Source organism: Marmota flaviventris, chromosome 9, assembly GCF_047511675.1.
Source record: "Marmota flaviventris isolate mMarFla1 chromosome 9, mMarFla1.hap1, whole genome shotgun sequence".
Taxonomy (NCBI): Eukaryota; Metazoa; Chordata; class Mammalia; order Rodentia; family Sciuridae; genus Marmota; species Marmota flaviventris.
Window position 1 is genome coordinate 43,663,585 of NC_092506.1, and position 19,243 is coordinate 43,682,827.

The 19,243-nt window shown below is 43.8% G+C and overlaps 1 protein-coding gene across 1 annotated transcript in view; it reads right to left on the minus strand.

Annotated features, from left to right (window-relative positions):
- Positions 1-19,243, minus strand: part of Nav2 (neuron navigator 2) — a 378,669-nt gene that overhangs the window by 222,994 nt on the left and 136,432 nt on the right. Inside the window, exon 4 of the mRNA XM_027936586.3 lies at positions 3,041-3,113. Within this exon, the coding sequence (XP_027792387.2) occupies positions 3,041-3,113 (73 nt within the window). The remainder of the gene's footprint in view (positions 1-3,040; positions 3,114-19,243) is intronic.

Here is a 19,243-nt window from a genome sequence, read left to right on the forward strand (position 1 = left end):
ATATTCCCTGAACCCTGAAATTGTGAATTATTTGATGACAAAGGGCTCTAAGTTTCCTCTCTCTTTATAAGGTCAAGGAGACTTTCATAGTTCAGATTCAGCCTCAGCACCAAATACCATCATTGCTCCCTAACCTCCCCTCCAAAGAAATCCATATAAGATCTAATAACAGAATGTCATTTTGGAGGATGATGCTTGATGATCATGGAGACAGGAGAACTCCTCCCCTCCCCAAGGAACATGTGGAAGTCAGAGGGGTGAAGGCCCCAAAAGAATCAAAGTGGGGGTGCTGATAAGAAAAGGAACCTGGCCTTCCAGTCTCAAGTTGCAAATCTGCTTAGCAGACTCAGCCAATCTGCCTCTGGGCCACCTAAGTAGGGGGGAAAGAACTTGTGTGCTGGGGGACTGCTTCCAGGTGATAGGAGTCCTGCTCCACCCTTGCTCCTGGAAAATGGAGCATGTTTTCCTGCTGGTTCCATGTCAGACACTGGGGTTTGTGAGACCATGGTGAGAGGGCTGGCTGAACCTTACCAAAGAACTACCAGTGGCCTAAAAGCAGCATGGGAGTGAGTCCCATCAGTAGGGCATGCTGAGCCCACCTGGGACGGTGACCATTACGGTGACCAAGAGGAAGATGGCAACTTCACCAGTGCAGAACCCTACCTCCTCCACTGCCCAAACCCTGCAGTCTTGGGCACAGGAATCAGGATAGGAGAGAGGAAGGGAAGCCTTGCCACCGTGCCCCATTCCCCTTCGACTTCCTGCAGGCTGGGGGGTGTGGGGGAGGAAAAGAGCTTTGAGTAGAGAAATTTAAAAAGGAATGAGACTGAGTCAAAAACATGGACATAAAGCTATGCTAATAACTGAACGTGACTGAACAGTTATGGATTCTGGCCAAGATATCATTAAGTGAATCTCGACCCAGCAGGGAAGATGGGGGTTCAATACAACACAGTTGGGGGCTGTTATTGAAACAGTGTAAAACCACTTTGTAGTTACATCCCAGAGTCAATCACCTCAACACACTGTTCCAATATGTTCTCCTGTGCTCAGGTCCCACAGGTCAGCCCAACATCAAAAAGGGGCAGAGGGCAGAATGTCTCCTTGCACACTGTGCCACTGAGGGCCACACAACACCTTCTCAAACCACGTTCCAGGGAACAAAGAGCTCTAAACCCAATTTCTTTCACCTATATATGGCACATGCAGATTTTATTCATCTGTCATCCCAGAAAATGCCATAAAGATGAGCTCTGAAATCACACTAGCCTGGGTTCAAATCCTGCCTTTTCCACTCTCTAGTGACATGCCTCAGGGGTGTCACTCATATCCTTTAAGCCAAAGTTTCATATCTGTAAACTAAGGGTTTTATAAACTCCAGCTTCAGTTGTGAGAACAGAAGTCAACATAGATAAACCCTTAGGAGCACAGTTGGCAATTATTCATTCAACAAATACTTATTGCAGAGGTTTCTATGCTTTAGAGTACAGAGAGGATGGGGCAGATGTGGGGAACAAATGAGACAGAGGGCAAGACAATGGGTAGGTGCTGAGCAATTGGGGGCAGGAGAAAGCAGGCCTGCAGGATCTGCATCCCCCAAGGCCTTGATACTAATCATAATTCTAGAAAAGTCCCTGTGGTGCTCTACTTGGGGGACATTGACCTGAACCTGGGGTCCATTTGTTCTCTGGAAACTAGGAGGAACATGTCCTGCCACCTACTGGTCAGCCCAAGAACTCCCCACCAGGAGGAAATCCTGTGTTCTCTCAATGGGAATTTGCATCTCCCTGCCACCACCACCACCACCTGTGCCCCAGCAGTGAGCATTCTACATGGATGATGGCCCACACCCTAAGGCAGAGAAGTCTTCCAGGGATCCTCCTGTAAGAGCAGGGATTAAGACTGACCACATTACAGTTGCTTCTCAGGCCTCTCAAAGCAGAATGACCATGCCTGCCTGGGGACAGGTCCAGTGTACTAGAGTTCCCAAACTATTTGAACAGTCATGTTACACCTAGAAGCCATTAACATCAGTTATTTATGCCACCCACCCCCAATGCTGGAAGAGACTACAGCTGAGGAACACAGCCAGAAAAACCAAGCTTTCACCAACTAGCAGAGCAAAGCTGAGGAACGAACCCCATAGAGAATCCATCACATTTCCAAACTTACCTGCTCCACTTGACTGCTTCTCTCCTCACTGCTCCCCTCTGCCTCACCCTGGCCCCTCCCTGGGGTCCATGCTCACACACCTCTTTTCAAAAAGCACCCTTGCTTGGAAAAGGTGTACCATCTGAGATGCTTTACCTGTTCTGGGAAAGCTGGAGGCAGGTGCAGCCTAATGAGTTTGGGAGGACACGGGGCCTATGGCAGAGTCTGAGCTGGCAGCTGCTTGTATTTACAAACAGGAGAGAGAGTGAATGATTCCAGGTTAGGTGTTGCCTCAGGAGGTTGAGGATTCCGACCAGTCAGCTCCAGACCCATACATAATTTAACTGTAAAACGCTAGCAAATGCTAACGTGCTAATTAGCCACCAAATTTAAGTTAATTAAAAACTAATCCAGATGTAGAAATATAGTAATGCATTAATAAATCTCATGCTTTTTTTTCCCCCCTTAAGAGCAAGGACAAGTGCTGCTTCTCTAATAAAAGATAAGGCTTAAGCATTTTCCCCTGGGAGCTGTACAGTTTAGCATGTGCTGCGGTTAAAGTGTTTTTCTCTCCCACAGATAAGACCTGACTTGATAATTAACTGAGCCACCAGACAGACAGATTCAGCATTGTTGAAGCCAGTCCTTCTTCAACAGGAGCAGCTCACCCCCTCAGTGGCTTCCAGATGGCTGGTATGGCTGCAGATGTGACTGCCATTCTTAGAGTGATTCTTTGGGTTATCCTAAAGTTGGTTGAGGCTAGGCAAGGAAACAAAACCAGAGGAGTCTACCAACATCCCTTCACCATGGTAACAGCACCAGTAAGTACCAAGCAGGTGGGCAGTGCTGACAGCAAAAAGGCAGCAGCAGGAAAAGCCCTCTCACTCACCTTCTGCAGACAGCCCCTGGATGTTTATCCCCTTAGCTGCCAGGAAATTCAAGCAGGCATCTATGTTTTCAATCTGGTAGGGGGGAAAGAAAACAACAATTTGTATTTAATATTCAGCCTTCTCCCAAGCCATCTCTCATTAGGAACCAAGAGCAAATGGAATGCTGTCAAAACAGCCAATGGATGGAAGGATGGATGGATGGACGGATGGATGCAGCACAGGACTCCTCTTTGTCTGTGCTTGCTCAGGGAAAGGTTACCTAATATCCCAACCACACCGTGCCAAAATTCAAGGCCTTGGATTGCTCACAGCTGCCAAAAATAACCAGGGTGGAATGAGAGCTCTCATCTTGATCAGTGTCACCAATGCAATCCTGAAAATTTGAACAGCTGCCAGGAAAAATGGAGATGGGGACGAGGTTGGTGTGCCCACCCATCTCCCAGCAGCTGGGAGAAATTTCCAGCCACCCAAGCAGCAGACAGTCAGATGCACAAACGGTGAACGGGAGTTTCAGCAGGAATCTGGGTAGAGCTTACTCACAAAATTCTCAGGATGGCAGACGTTGCGATGACCAGAGAGGGTTATGGCCTCCCAAACCTCTCTGTCCTTTGTGCTCTCTGTAGCAAGAAGAGACTCCCTGCCAGGGTCTGGGAGGCCTCCCAGGTTTGCTGGAACTGAAGCCACAGCCAAGGGCGAGCTGATAGCTAGCTCTCACAAGAGAACAATTAGGTCATCCCCAAAGGTTTGATCTGACTTCAGTTGTCAGGGCGAATTATTTTTTTGGTTTAAAGGAAAAGGTTCTGGCTTGATTAATGTCACTGATGACCATAAATAAAAGAAATTGCTTTTGACCTGCACAGGGATCTTTGAATTTCACATAATTTGCATCTCACTTATAAGAACTCCACTCTCCTCAGCAATCGCTCCATCTCACGCGCCTTCCCAGGCTCTATCGACATTCTTATGCACTCAAACCAGTATTTAACCCGAGAAGTTTATTTTGAGCTAATAAACAACTGTCTTTCACAGTGTACATGTCTCCATGCTGCCTCCCCATCCTCAAGCAAATTCTTGAGGCCCCTCATAGCCACAGAAAGTGCAAAGCATCTACATTTTAAGAGCCCTAATTTGAGTGGAGTCTGGCTCTGAGAGTCCTCCTGAAGTTCACATCTACTCTCCCACTGAGGTTGGCATTTTCCTCCTCTACCCCAGTCTTCACATCTTTCAAATGCATTAAATGAAGCTATGGGGCAAAACTGTGCCCCTTCTATAAGAATCCACTCTATTCTGAGCGTGAAGTTACTGTATCTGTGCATCTTTGGAGCGTGTTTTCATCTCTTTCCCAGCATCTAGCCCACCTTGAAGTGTCCTCATCTGGCAGACAATTTCTTATTTCTAGAAAAAGGAGAAGAATGCAATTTCTTGCAAACAAAGCAAATGCCAATATTGTAAGTTATGCCTGCCACTATGCAGAAAATCAGCCCTTATAAAGGAGGAGGAAAATGATACTGCTTTTAATCTTTCTTCAGTAAGTCCCAGTAAGGTTCAAGTACTATCATCTTGGAGGAAGAGGAAAAGAAGGAGGAGAATGGCTACCAGAGCCCTATGATGTTTTGGAGCAAAATGCTTCCATGTGTAAGTGTAATAAAAATATCTTTGCTATTTTATCCTATTATCAAACTCTGCTTTTAAGAGAAATGATTAGCTAGAAAGGAAAATGTTAACTCTCATCCCTTGTCTCCTCTGTTGTACACAGTAGTGAGATTCCAAAAGCACTCAAGGGAGTTTGGTAGCCTCACAAAGAGACCCCAAGTCATGACAAAATTATGAAATTCATCTTCCGCTCCTGTCTCTTCCTATAATCCTATACTACTCCTTTATTACCTCACACATGCCTGATGAAAGAGGCTTTGACAATTATGTCCCCATGGAGAAAAAGAAAAAAAACAAAACTGACCATCCCTGAATCCCTGTTCATGCAAAAATTAAAAGTGGTTATGCTTGATATTTATCTTAGAAAGTGTCATGCCTGTGGGTTAATGTGCATGGGTTATGGTTTTTCAGCAATAATGCAGCATGTGACACCCAAGAAATAGACATACACCAACACATTCAAGAAAAGCACTACTCTGCAGAAGAAATTTCCTTCCAAGGAGCAGAACATATATTTACTTGGCTTATTTCAGGAGCATTCAGTATCCATGGTGGTGTCCTCCTGCAACCTAGCTTTTATCCATTTCAATTCAGCCATCTGCTGGGAATTCTTTTAGTGTTAAATTCTATTAAAAGCATGAATAATTATAAGTAGGTTATCTGGAATACTTCTTCTGGGGTGTTGATGCTTTTAAAGTCATTATCCTTCTGTAGAATTTCATAATTTAGATACGGTTTGGTTTGTTTGTTTGTTTTCTGGTTCTAGGGATTGGACTCAGGATACTCAATCACTGAGCCACATCCCCAGTCCTATTTTGTATTTTATTTAGAGACAGGGTCTCACTGAGTTGCTTAGCGCCTAGCCATTGCTGAGGTTGGCTTTGAACTCATGATCCTCCTGCCCCAGCCTCCAAAGTATTTCTCCATTGGAGCTGGGGGATAAATGGTGAAGGAGAGGGGAGAGTTGGTTCTGTTGGAAACATTTTGGGCTACCACCATGAAGGGGAGGAGGTGGTACTCAGTAATCTGGTGGGTAGAGGCCAGAGATGATGCTAAATATCCTACAATGCACAGGACAGCCCTCTGCAACCACAAACCTTCTAATCCACACTGTTAAAGTACTGAGGTCAATAAACTCTGAGTTGTACAATCCCTTTACTCATTCATTCAGTCACCAATGTGCAGATGTCTGCTCTGGGCCAGGTCCTGAGCTCCATTCTTTTGATGGTGTTGGTTTTTGTAAGAATCCTACAATGGATAAAATGAGGTAAGGTCACAGAAATCAACGGCAGAGCTGGGGCTGGAACATAGGAGGTCCTCCTCCCCATCTCAGGAGCCTGCATTTACATAGTCCACAGAGCCATTTGACATGGCCATCCTGGTTCCCATACAGACCAGGGAGAATCAGAACAAATAAATAGGGGGAGTGTTAAGATCCTCCTTCACTAGGTGAAAGAGGCCCCAAACCACCAAGAGCACTTTCACCCAAAAGGGTGAAGAAATCCAGGGAGCAACATACATGGCAGGATGGCACTCCCAGAAAAAGTTAAAAAGAAGATCATCATTTAAAGGATCATTCACAAGCCTATCAAGTGCCTTGAATTTTTTCCCTTCCTTCATGAACTCTGTTCACAGACATTCCTGAAGTCTCAAACCCACTCTTTAATAATGTTCCATTAAGGTTAAAAATCACTCCTGACAAGGCAGTAGAGACCTGCACTCTTTTCATCTGCACCCCAGGAGGAGAGCAAGGCTGGGAAGCAGGAAGGGGTCAGATCTGGATTCCAACCTCCTGCTTCATTTGGAAAAAGATCAGAAAGGGAGACTTGCTTTGATCCAGGCCCTCTTGTGATTAAAATTCACCTTAAAGTTTTCTTCCAAATACTCTACAGGTAAATAATCCATCTTCATGTACTACTGAAATTTCAAACTCCCACCCCACCTCAAGAGGGGAACAGCCCAAACAGCAGCACCGCAGGACCACTGCAGCACAAAGATGTTCTTCTGCCATCTCTAAGGAGGCTCCTGGCTCATGTGTGATCCAGACACCCACCATGAGATGAGGATCCAGTTAAAATTGAGAGGGTGAGCGACAGAAAAGACTCCTAACCAGAAAAGTATGTAAATATGGCCAAAGTTGTTCATTAACACATAGTGGCCAATATAAACCACTTTCCAAAATTAGCTAAAAAAAAAAAAAAATCTATGTGAAGCCTAACATTCCAGTGTCACTGAAGCGGGCGGGACTGGGTGAGAAGGCTATGGTAGTTGTTGCCATAGAAATGGGCTCAAGAGCTCTACAATCAAGTGGCTGGAGTTTGCAGCATTAGCTGGGGTGGGAAGCCCAGCCAAGGGACCACCATGTGGCTTAGAGGTCCCTGCAGCAGAAAGGTGTCATGTGAGATGTAGGAAAGGTCAAGGGAAAGAGACAGATGAAGACCAGGACACACTTGGTGCCAAACATGGGCTCCACCCTGTGCAGGCCTTTCTCCAGCCTCAGCTGGGACCTCCATCACAACCTTGAATAGTTTCTCTGCAGTCTCTGGATTTCAGTTTGCAGGGGCAACTTCCATGGGTTATGGATGTTACAGCTTTTGTCTTCCATATCCAGAAGTACATCCCCACCCATCAAAACAAATCCCAAACAACTGGAGAGAGAATCAGAGGAGGGAGGGCAAATGGAAAACTTTGCATTTCAATCATGATTAGGGCTGGACTGGGTCTGATGATAATGTAAAATATGCAAACCTCGGAAGTCCTGCTGTATGTCTCCTTGGTAGCTTAGAAACTGATCAAATACCATCTGTTGTGGCAGTTGTCATGGCAGCATTTTTCTCTGAATGCCAGCATAGCCAAGTGCAAAGCACATGAAAATGATTAATGCAAACGAAGACCATCTCTATGGGAGCTGCTGCAGCCCAGAGCAAGATGGTGCTCTGGGCATATCAAGCAAGCGCAGAGCTGGTATTTATGAGTTAGGAGTTCCTCACATGCCCCTTGGAGATCTGCACCCTGGGAAGAGGGGCAAACAGCTGTTGCATTAAAATCAGGCACAGGCACAGTCATGTTTTTAAAAACGTGAAATGCCTAAAGTCCAGGCAACAGGAGATGTGGACCTCAGGCAAGGGTAAGTGAGAAGGTGAATGTGCCAATGATTCTAAAAGCTCAGTGCAGCTCCTTCATGAAACTCTTTATCAGCTAGAACGACTTGCTTCCAGAAATGCATGTGACCCCCACACCTGATATTGTTACTTGACATTAATAATCATCATCATTCATTCATTCATTTACCTAGGCCTTCACCCAAATATACTGAGCACCTATTGGGTGTTAGGCAATGTGCTGTGCTAGGTATATAGTGATGAATAAAACGGGTATAACCTCTGACCTTGTAGAGGTCAAGTCTAATGTAGGGGAAGAGGCATTAAATGAATAATGCACAAATAAATACATGGTCACCATGAAGGAGAAAAGAGTGCAAAGAAAGTATGCATTGGAAGACATGCTCCAGCCTGGGTGGTAGGAAGAGAATCAGGCAAGAATTTCTCTCACTTTTGTAAGTTGGAGGTCTCACTGTGTTGCCCAAGCTGGACTTTGAACTCTTGAGTTCAAGTGTTCCTCTGCCTCCCAAGTAGATGGGACTATAGACATTGACACTGTGCCCAATTCCCAAGAATTTCTTAAGGAAATGAACAGGTTGGGCTATATATAAACAGAGCATTTTGTCTGTTTGGCTGACTGATGTGGCCCCAAGCATATACAGTAGGGTGCAGCATAGTAGGTATTCAAGAATAAATATTTATCAAAGGAAAGCAGCAAATGTGTGCAAAGACCTAAGGGCACCAAACAGGAAGAATGACGTGCCTAGGGGACTGGAAGCTGAAAGCCTCAATGCAGGATGATACACCACATTCTGGGAACCCAGAGAAAGTCAAGATGGCTAAAGTGCACTAGACAAGGGGAAGAGCAATGACAGGTCATCTGATCAAGGGCAGAGTGCTAGCCACATAGGTCCCACAGAGGAGCTGACGTGGCTTAGGAAAGAATGCAGAGTACTTCCATTTCTTGGAGAAATCTTGTAGGTAGCACACCCTGCCCCATCACCATGGCAACAACAGCCAGGCTAGTACTTCCAATGTGAAAGCCCAAGGCCAGGCTGTATCGTGTTAGGGATGGCTGAGCAGCCTTGAGGTGGGGCTCCAGAGTGTCTGGGACACAGAGGAGGGGTGGGAAGCGAAGTCAACATCTGTGGTCACATGCACTAGGAATGTCGGTTTCATATCTAAGAGGTCTCCATGCCCCTCTGATACCCCTTTCTCTTTCCACTGTTTTTTTTTTTTTTTCCCCCTGAAAAAATAAAAAAGAGAGAAGAAATCCAACCATAAAACCAAACCAAGAGCAAACTACTCTTTGGGTACATGTCTTCCTCAATGTCTGACTTGCCAGTGCTTTCTCTCTTCTGGACATTCCTCAGAGACAAGGCCTGAAGCCTGATTCGCCCAGCTTCTCTTTGGATTTTTGTCCACCTGGATCAGTGCTCTGGGCCAAGAGTCATCCTATGTTCATGAGGCTCCTGGGACACAGTGTGGTTCTGGAGATGCACAACTCCACAGGGCAGAGTTCCTGGGGCTGACATTAGAGTTTTAATTTTAGAAGGGGACTTCAGAAACAAGGGAATGTATGGTGGTGCTTCAAATTCTCTTAGGTAGAGAAACATTTGAGAGCATCAGGGCCCACACTTCTGTAGACCACCGGGCTGCTGTTTGCTTGGCTAACGTCTAAAGCCAACCCTCTGGGGGAATGGGGAAAGACGGTAATGGGTATAGGTCCTAGCCAGAGAGGAGGGATGAGTGCTGGTGTTCTATCACAGGAAGGGTGACTACTGTTAACAACTGCGGGATGTATAACTCAAAATAGCTAAAAAAGAGGATTTGGAATGTTCTCATCCCAAGGAAATGATGAATGTTTGAGATGATGGATAACCTAAGTATCCTGAGTCTATCAATACACAATGTAAAATGTATTGAAACATCACAATGTATTAGTCTTAAAAAAAAAAAAAGCCACCTTTGTCCAGAAGAATGAGCCTCCATGACCTGTGTCCTAGCCTTGATCACTCAAGCATAAAGCTTTCAATGGGCCAGCGAGAAGCCAAGGGCTGCCTGTAGCTCAAGAGTCCTGATGTTGGTTGGTTTCTCTTCCAGCTTTACTGCCTTACCTGGCTCCTGCCTTTTGGGCAATGTTATCTACTATACCATTTATAACTTCAGCTTTCCAAATGTTGTCAAGGATTCCTTTTAAAAATAAATTTATGGAAGTTTCTCTGCTGTTAGAGCAAATGGGTAAGTTCATATGGACCCCCCAAAAATTATTTCTAGAGGAAAAAAAAATTAAAATGAAGCATCTAAAATTCCTTCATGACTATCTTTTCTCACTTTCTTTCCATTTCTTTTGTTTTCCTAGCACTTTCTGACTTCCCAATTTTAAAAGGGGAGACACAGCTAAAGGTCTAGAAGTCAGTCCTCACTCTGGAGGCTCTGGTAATAAAACCCTCACAGCTGAGCTCTGTTCCCTTTCAGAGACCATGGTCAGCATTAAGGGGTAACACACCAGCAAGGATGGTATTGTCAGTAAGGCCCAAGGGGTGCCTCTTTGTGCACCCCACCAGCACACAGTTCTCTGTATACCATTTCTCCTGCCACCATTTCAGAGTGACACCTTCACTTCTTAGTGCTACCAAAAAAAAAAAAAAAAATCAAGGACTGCAAGTTAGGAGCGGGGCTCAAACACAGAAAAGGAGTGATAAAGCCAAGGAGCAATATTGGGCTTACCAGAGACTAGAGGGTGGGAAAAATAGGGAGAGCTGGGTCACAGCATACAAACATGTAGCTATAAGACGAACAGGTAGGAGTAGCAGGGGGTGACGGGCTATGCTCCCTACTGGGATGGGCTGCCTCACCACAGGCCCAAAAGCAATAGAGCAAATCAATCATAGACTGAAAACTCTAAAACTGTAGGTTAAAACAAATCTTTTCTCTTTATAAGCTTGATTCAGATTATTTCCGGCATTTGCTAAAGTAATAGAAAGTTAACATAGTATATCAAATCTATTTTTTTAAAAAAGAAGTAGTATTTTGCAGAAAAACATTGGCTTTACCCACAGAGAAGGATACAAACTTGGACTCAAATGTTTTTTAAGAAAGCCTTGATTTCCAGTTCCCCAAACACATGAGGAATAGTAGGACTGTAGATACTTGTTGAAGAATCTTACCCAGGAAGTCACTGCAACCTGGAGACCTATTCATTCCTTGAGAAATACTAATTGAGCATCTACTTTCTTGCCACCTCCATTCACAGGACAGAAAACACTGTGGCAGACAAGATAACACAATCCTTCCCTCAAGAGTACCCAGCCTCCTACACAGGAGCTGAACTTAAGTAAATAATCCCTCAAGTAACATACAGTCACAAACTGCATTCACCAGTTTACTCCTCAAAGCCTGACAGTGGCTCACTTTGCTCTTTTAAAAGGCCTGGCTTCTTTTTGGATCTCTGCATATTTATATGCTTAAGCCTACAGGCCTCCACCAAGTTGTCAAGAGGCAGAACATATGTGCAAAATTAAATGAGATCCTTGATATTTCAGGAGGATTTCAGCCCCCATGGTGCAGCAAATCCTCAGTTTTGGAAGGACCACTGAAAGATGTAAAGTCAACCACAAAACAAATACATGTAAAGATGCTATAGGGGAAGGCTTAGAGCAGGACACGCTCAGTAGCTTGGAGACCAGTTCCCTCATGCCAGCCTGTACAACTTACTCGTGGTTCCTCTGCGTTGCTCATGAACAGTCAATCCATGCATTTCACCCAGAAATTCCAGAGACAGAATGTATGTGAGTGCAAGACCTCATGTGGCAGCATCGATAAGCAGGAAGCAAAGCCAAGAGACATGGCTGAATGCTTTACTGCTCAATTCAGAATCCTGCAAGACTTTGCTCACTCCATCTGATAATGGCTGAATGGAGGTGATTGCTTTGTTATTCTCTGCCTGCTCACATTACCCGACAGTGTTAATGTCTGTGGAAATCTCATTCAAAAATGATCATTCCACTTCTACTCCAATACCAAATTCTGCTAGCAACTGTGGGTTACTATTACACGGAAGGCACGATGCTACTGACTTCCATGAACTTTCCAATATTTTTTGAGGGGGGGCACTGGAGTTTGAACCCAGGGACACTTTACGACTGAGCCACATCCCCAGCCCTTTATTTTATATTTTATTTAGAGACAGGGTCTCACTGAGTTACTTAGGGCCCCGCTAAGTTGCTGAGGCTGGCTCTGAACTTGCAATCCTCCTGCCTCAGCCTCCCGGAGCCATTGGAATTTCAGGCATGCACCACCACACCTGGCTCCGAATCTACTTTTTATTTCAAAATCTTTCTATAGATATGGCTAAGGAACTGTGCTTCAAATATAGAACACTGGTGATTATCAATATACAATTTGGGGGATTTGCCAATAATATGTAAAATATTCACACCAAGGAACAAAATTTGGCTCATAGTTTCAAATCTAAAATCTGTGATAAGGCCAAAAGCCTATGTCAATGAATCAGAAATTAAAAATTATTGAGAATATTATTAAAAATTCAAATAATTCTCAGTTCTGCTTATTGTCATAGCCAGAATGTGAGAGGCATGGTCAAAGTCCACTGAAAGAGGAGAATAAACTAGACAGGGAAGGTCTCTATTACAAGATATCCTTGCACTTTCTGAGGCTACAAGATCCCTAATGTACCTGAGAAGAAATAGCGACAATTTTTAACTTGTCATAGAAAGATAATCTGTTATTATTTTCATCCTTGTCAAGGGATTGTTGAACCAAATAAAATTGCCACTTTTGTAGGTTAAAAAAAAATGGTTAAGTACTAGTCATTGCATATGGTTCTATTTATCAAGGTATCGAGAAGACAGGCCCCCCCTCCCCTGTGCTCCTTTCCCTCTCCAAGGGCTCTATTTAAGCTGACAGGGGATCATAAGAATAGAGCACGCTATGTCCATTTATAAACAAAGCAACCAGTAAATTCTGAAACTCACAATCAAATCTTTGCAAGTCCTTCTCAAAGAAGACTCCCAAGACTGGACATGCACAGTATATAAAGGAGAAAACTGAGTCAGAAGAAATACTCGTTCCAACAGCTAACCCATTAAAGCCTTTTACTTTGGGTTAGGGCTTCTCTGTTCAAACCCCTTAGAGAAAGAAATAGGATGAGCCTGGGAAAGGCTTTAATTTCTAGTTGACCCATCCCCAAACCTCCCAGTAAGGTAAGCACTAGTAGCCCTGGAAGCGAAACCCAGTATGCAAGCCCTTTCCCCTTGCTTTCCCATTCCCTCAGGAGAAAATATCAGAGAGATGAGGTTTTGGTCACATTCCACCACCCCTTCTAATGTTACGTAACTGCTACCGTCTCTATACACCGTGAGAACCCCTCTCATGAAAACTACTCAATAGGAAAAAGAATCAACTCATCTCAAAGTGTCAACAATATCAGCGTTGTCTTTACTAACGGGAAATTTTAAAGGTGGACGGGGAAATTAAGGATTTCATACTGTCTGGACTGCAATTGCCCCAGAGCATATACTTCAGCTAGGTGACCACAGGAGAGAGGAAATGCAAGTACATCTCCCAGATAGCTGGCTGATTCAAACCTTCCAAGGGAGAAGAGGAGTTTCCTCAAGCTGTAGTAGGATGTGAGTAACTATATTACACATTTGTATGAGAATTATTCTCTACTGGGCAGATGAGAATACTGAAGGTCCGAGTGCTTACACAGCTACGCAGTGGGGGAACAGTGTCTTAAAATGAGGACACTGGATTCTAGACCCCTTCTCATCACCATCACGTCCTGATGTGCCATTCCTTCAGAGCCGATCAGTATTTACCCAGAGCTTTCAGTTTGGAACACAATAATCAGTTGGCTGGAGATGGCAGGGAACCGGGGCACTCAGGTTAGTAAGTTCTGATGCTGGTGTAGGGTTCTAGAATGACTGATGGTGGGGCACACAGGAGGATCTGTAAGAATATGAGCCATTAACGTCAAGGTGGAGTAAGAGTGGAATGAGAACATGTGAGAGGGCAAGGAGGGTGTTGGTCAGTGTAGAGCACTTCTCTAGCTTTCACGAAGCCTTAGGTCTGGTCTTTCACACCAAAAGTAAGAAGAAAAGCAGACTTCCCAAAAGACAGAAAGACAAAGTCTTGGTTTTCTAACATCTTTGCTTTCATTTATTAGAACTATTTGCTACGCATACTTGCTGAATGTGTGTGGTAACCAAGTCTTAACTTTAATTCACTTTTATCTCTAGTAACTTTCAGAATGTTGTACAAATATTAAGTTTCCAGTAAATATTTGTTAGGAAATTAAATTTAAAAAAATAAATTAAGGATTTCAAATGACCAAGGGTGAAGCCTAGGGAACCATGGATTTCTCAGGGTTTCTTGGCCATCATGGGGCAAAGTACTAATTTCCCTGAGCCTCAGTTTTCCTTTCAATAAAACGGGATAATGATCCCTTTCTTAAAAGCCTTATAAAAGTGTCACACCAAAGATTTGCATTTTTACAAAACATGAAACACTGGGCTAATTTTTTTTCCTGTACACTACACTACCTCAATTAATCTTCACCACTAAAGTTGATACTATTATTATTACTTTCCAGACAGAAATGGAGGGCCAGGGTGTTTCAGTGCCTTCCTAAATCCTGTTAAATGGCAGGGACAGTATTTGAACTTTAATGGATAGTGTAGCAACTACCACAAGAAATCAGTCCATCTAAGTCAAATGCAATCTTTATATCTAAAGGAAAAAGGATACTTTACAGAGGAAGAAGTGCTCTTCGAAGATACTTAATGTTTATAGTACTTTTAAATCTTAAGGCACAAGAATAATTTAAATCATTATGAGCATTTATAGACTTTACTTCCAAATTGAAATGTTCCCCAACCAGGGATCTTTTAAACTACTATGTGCCATTGCTTATGATTCATGAGAAAGCTCATGAAAATTATAAGATTACAATAGTTTGGGGGTCAAAGTCTGAAATGTGTGCAGAGGTAATGAACAAATAAGAGGCTAGGTATAAAACAATAGGGAATGGTGGAGACTGTGGTAGCCCACACCTACGGTTAGCCTCTAAAGAGCCAACCCAGATTTGACAGATGATCAGATTTTTTCCCAAGGGAAGATTTGGATTTTTTTTTTTTTTTTTTGGTTAAGACTATTGATTTTCATCTAACTGTTGACATTTTTTTCCCTTTTTGCTTGAGAAGTTCTTCTGGGACATGAACTTGACTTATTGGCCACCATTCCCTACCCTCTACCCAAGTGGGCAGGTTGGCATTCATCAATGACCCAGTTCTCAACCAGGCACTGACCACAGGCTATCTGTGCCTTAAAGTGCAAACAACAATCACTAAATTCCATCTCATGAAATTCCATTTCATGAACAAATATTAAACATAACACACACACATACACACATTTTCTTTCTCTCTCTTTTTTTCTCTCTGCCTCTTTGATGCTAAGCTGAAACACAAGAACTCTGTGAAGACATATGCAGGGAGGTAGGTCCAACCATGAGGTCCAGATGGCTTTCATATAAACCACAATCTACACATTTATAAATCATCTCCCAATTTCTCTTCCTGCTCAGGAAGATCTGCAAGCTTGCCCTCTCCCATCCATCATCCTGCATTTGCCAAGTCCTTTAGCCTTACTGAACACCCTGTTGTCACTTTTGACACCTCTGTCCTAACATAGATGTGATGGGAATTTCTTCATTAAAATTTTCTATGAGCATGGACCAGGTGCCAGGCAATGTGGGTAGATGGACAGATGTGACCCCGGTCCTCAAAGAAGTTACTGTCTAGTGGGGTTATAAGTGGTTAGAACAATGTGCTAAGGATTATCACTCTGAAATTTCAATGGAGAAAATGAAGGGTCACAGAGGTTAAGTGGGCTGGGAGGGGCAGAGAAGGCCCTTGAGAATGCCCATGAGACCATGGCCAAGTGCACAAAGAAGGTTCCCTGGACTTAGAATACACACACGTCCTCAAAGAACATCCACAACGTCCTAAACTTTTCAAAAAAGCAAACAGATTGGCTCATTCGAAATATTTTGTTAAACAAACCCTTTAGAAATATTGTTAATTTAAAAAAATTTAAACAACTGGACAAATATGTGTTTAAGTGTATGTTTCCACAGGCATAGCTCCAAAAAGAGGCTTTTTCATGAACTCTAAGACAATGTTGGCAAAGTGTGGTTCCCAGACCGGCAGCATTAGCACCACCTGGGAACTTTTGAAAATGTTGCCTCTCCAGCTCCTCCCCAGGCCTGTGGAGTCAGCAGCTCTGGGGTTGAAGCCCAGAACCTGTGCTTTAGCCTGCTCTCCAGGTCCTCACACACACACTAAAGTTCAAAAACGTGGCTTGGGAGGCTCTGCCAAGCCAAGGACTATTTTCCTTATCAATAAAAATAACCTGTTATTTTTTTTTCATGCACCTGTATAAATATAAAGTTAAAATATAAAACCATGAGAGAAGATACTGAATGAGGGGATTTCTTGGCTTAGGACTACTCAGATCTCTTGAAACATTTAAACATACATAGTTTCTCGGATATATGAAAATTTGGGCTTGCTGTGGTGGTGTACGGCCTGTAATTCCAGCGGCTCGTGAGGCTGGAGGATCACGAGTTCAAAGCCAGTCTCAGCAAAAGCAAGGCCCTAAGCAACTCAGTGAGACCCTGTCTGTAAATAAAATACAAAATAGGTTTGGGGATATGGCTCAGTGGCCGAGTGCCCCTGAGTTCAATCCCAGGTTGGTACCCCCCAAAACAAATCTGGCATGTTACATCACCTTACTCTGGGAAATCCTGGACAGTGTGACCATTCCCTATTTATGTGTTTCATCTGAGAAAAGTCAGCTGAGTACCTCCAACATACCTAACTGTGTGCCAGGTGCTGGGGATACAGAGATTTTTGTTGAACTGAAAGAGATGAAAAAACATGCTATTTGTATTACAGAGCTTTGATGGTAGTAAATAGCATATAAAATATAAGTCTCTCATAAAGCTGAAATGTCATGTTGATTACAGGACAAAGCTAGCTGAGTCGAGGAACACAGTACCTACTCCTGAGTTTACATTTGCATCAAAGAGGTCCAGGAGGCCTGAGGTTCACTTCTAATTACTCTGATGAAATGACACTGGGCTCGGCCATGATTGCTCAGTGTCTGAGGGAGCCCACAACATGGACATGGTGCTGCAAAGGAACTCTGCTCCTCTATCCTGCTCCTGCTTCCCTGCGATGATCTGCTTTGAACGTGCAGACATGGAAAGCTGTGCCCTGCAATGTGCTCACCACCAAGGCTGCATCCAGGGAACGCTCCGCCTCAAGGGCCTGCAGCCACAGGAGCCTCTGCTGTAAAAACCAGAGAGCTTCCCCTCTGGCTTAGCAAGGGTGTCTCTGCTCAAATCTAGAGAGCCTTAGCTTTCTATTGCTGCTGTAATAAATTACCACAAACAGTGGCTTAAAACACATTTGTTATCTTATGCTCTGGAGGTTGGAAGTGCAAGATTAATACTGGTGAGCTGAAACGGAGGAGCCAAGGGCTGTGTCCATTCTGCAGGCTCCAGGGGAGAATCTGATTCCTTGTCTTTATAGCTTCTAGGAGTCTCCTGCATGCCTTGGTTCCTGGCCTCTGCATCCACTGTCAGAGCCAGCAGCATGGCATCTTCCAGTCCCTCTCACCTTCCTGCCTCCCTCTCACAAGGATCCTTGTGATCACACTGGGCCTGTCCTGACAGCCCAGGATAACGGCCCCACTGTAAAATCCTCAATCACATCTGCACTGTTTCTTTTGTCAGATTATGTCACATTATATTATAAAAGAGCACAGTCACAGGTCCTGGGGATTAGGATGCAGACATCATCGTGGGGTGTCACTGTTCAACCTATCCCATGAGTACCTACTTCCTAGGTGTGAAGAAAGCTTTTGATATACAAAGGAATAAAGAAGAATTTCATGACTTGTGGGCAGGGCAGAGAATGCCCATCGATTGTGCACTTGTCTACAGCCAGGATGAGGTCAGGTGCCTTTTGCACCACTCCTGTTGCCCTCACAACCACATCAGGAGGCAACTCCCACTACCCGCTTTTACAGAAGAGGGAGAAGACTCAGGGATTTAGGTCCCTATCCAGCACACATGCCGCAGGTCTGCCAGCTCCCAAAGTCCATGCTCATTCTTCTTCACCTTGAGTCTCTTCCCACGATGGATGTCTCTTCCTGAGCCTCTGCTCATAGATGAAAAGTGGATGTTACACATGAAACTTCTGGCCAGGTGTGAGGGTGCACACCTACAATCCCAGTGACTCACAAGGCTGAGGCAAGAGGGTGCACACCTACAAACCCAGTGACTCAGAAGGCTGAGGCAAGAGGATCACTTAGCAAGGCAACTTAGCAAGACCTTGTCTCAAAATAAAAATAAAATATAAAAAGGGTGGGGATGTGGCTCAGTGGTTAAGCACCCTGGTTCGATCTCTGATACCAAAAAAAAAAAAAAAAAAAAAGATGTAACTTTTGAACCAATGTCATGTCCTTTTTACTTCCTCAGTTAATTTCCTTGTATACAGATCAGTACAATAATTTAGGGGACAGACTCTAAGAGCTCTTAGCATGCAAACTTCAGCTTGCCACTTAATTGCTATGTGACCTTGGACAAATGACTCGGCTACTCTGCCTCAGTTTCCTCAACTATAAAATGAGAATAATAATTACATCTCTATTCACAAAGTACATGAGGATAAAATCAGTTAATACAGACAAAATAACCTAAAACAGTGCCCAGGGCACAGTGTACAGGACAGGTACCCTGTTAAGTGTTCCCTACCCATTATTGAACATGGCACTGACAGAGAATCAGGACAACAGCTCCACGGTGGGAGGGGACAGATGAGAAGCTCTTCACCAAGACGTGCCCTCAGCTGGTCCCTGGCAAAGCACATCACAGTGTCAGGCTCTCGTTCTCCATTTTATTTTATGGAATGAGCAAAATATATTCATCTTCCACAGAACTATTCAGAGAATAAAATACGTTAAGACCCGTGAAGCACTCAGAAGAGCACCCCAGGATCGGTTCTGTTCTCAGTGTTAATCGGTGGGAGCTGAGAAGACGCCTAGATATGCTCACCTCAAGGAACGTAAAAGCACTCAGGAATCTAAACATAGCCACGATTCCTGAGCATCATTAGGATTTTCTATCTGGGCCCTCTGGATAAACCAAAGAAGAAAAGATTTAAGAAAAAGACATTTCTAGAACAGTGCTGAATATCTGTTTCTAAAATCCTATAAAGAACTTCCTAGCTAATACTCAGTCCCCAAATCACTTCAGATAATGAAATCAGAGTGAAGATATGTTTGAATCCTCCAGCCGCAAACACATTCAAGTCAGCTCCCACCGTGGTCTGTCCATCTATCCATCTGACATTTTCA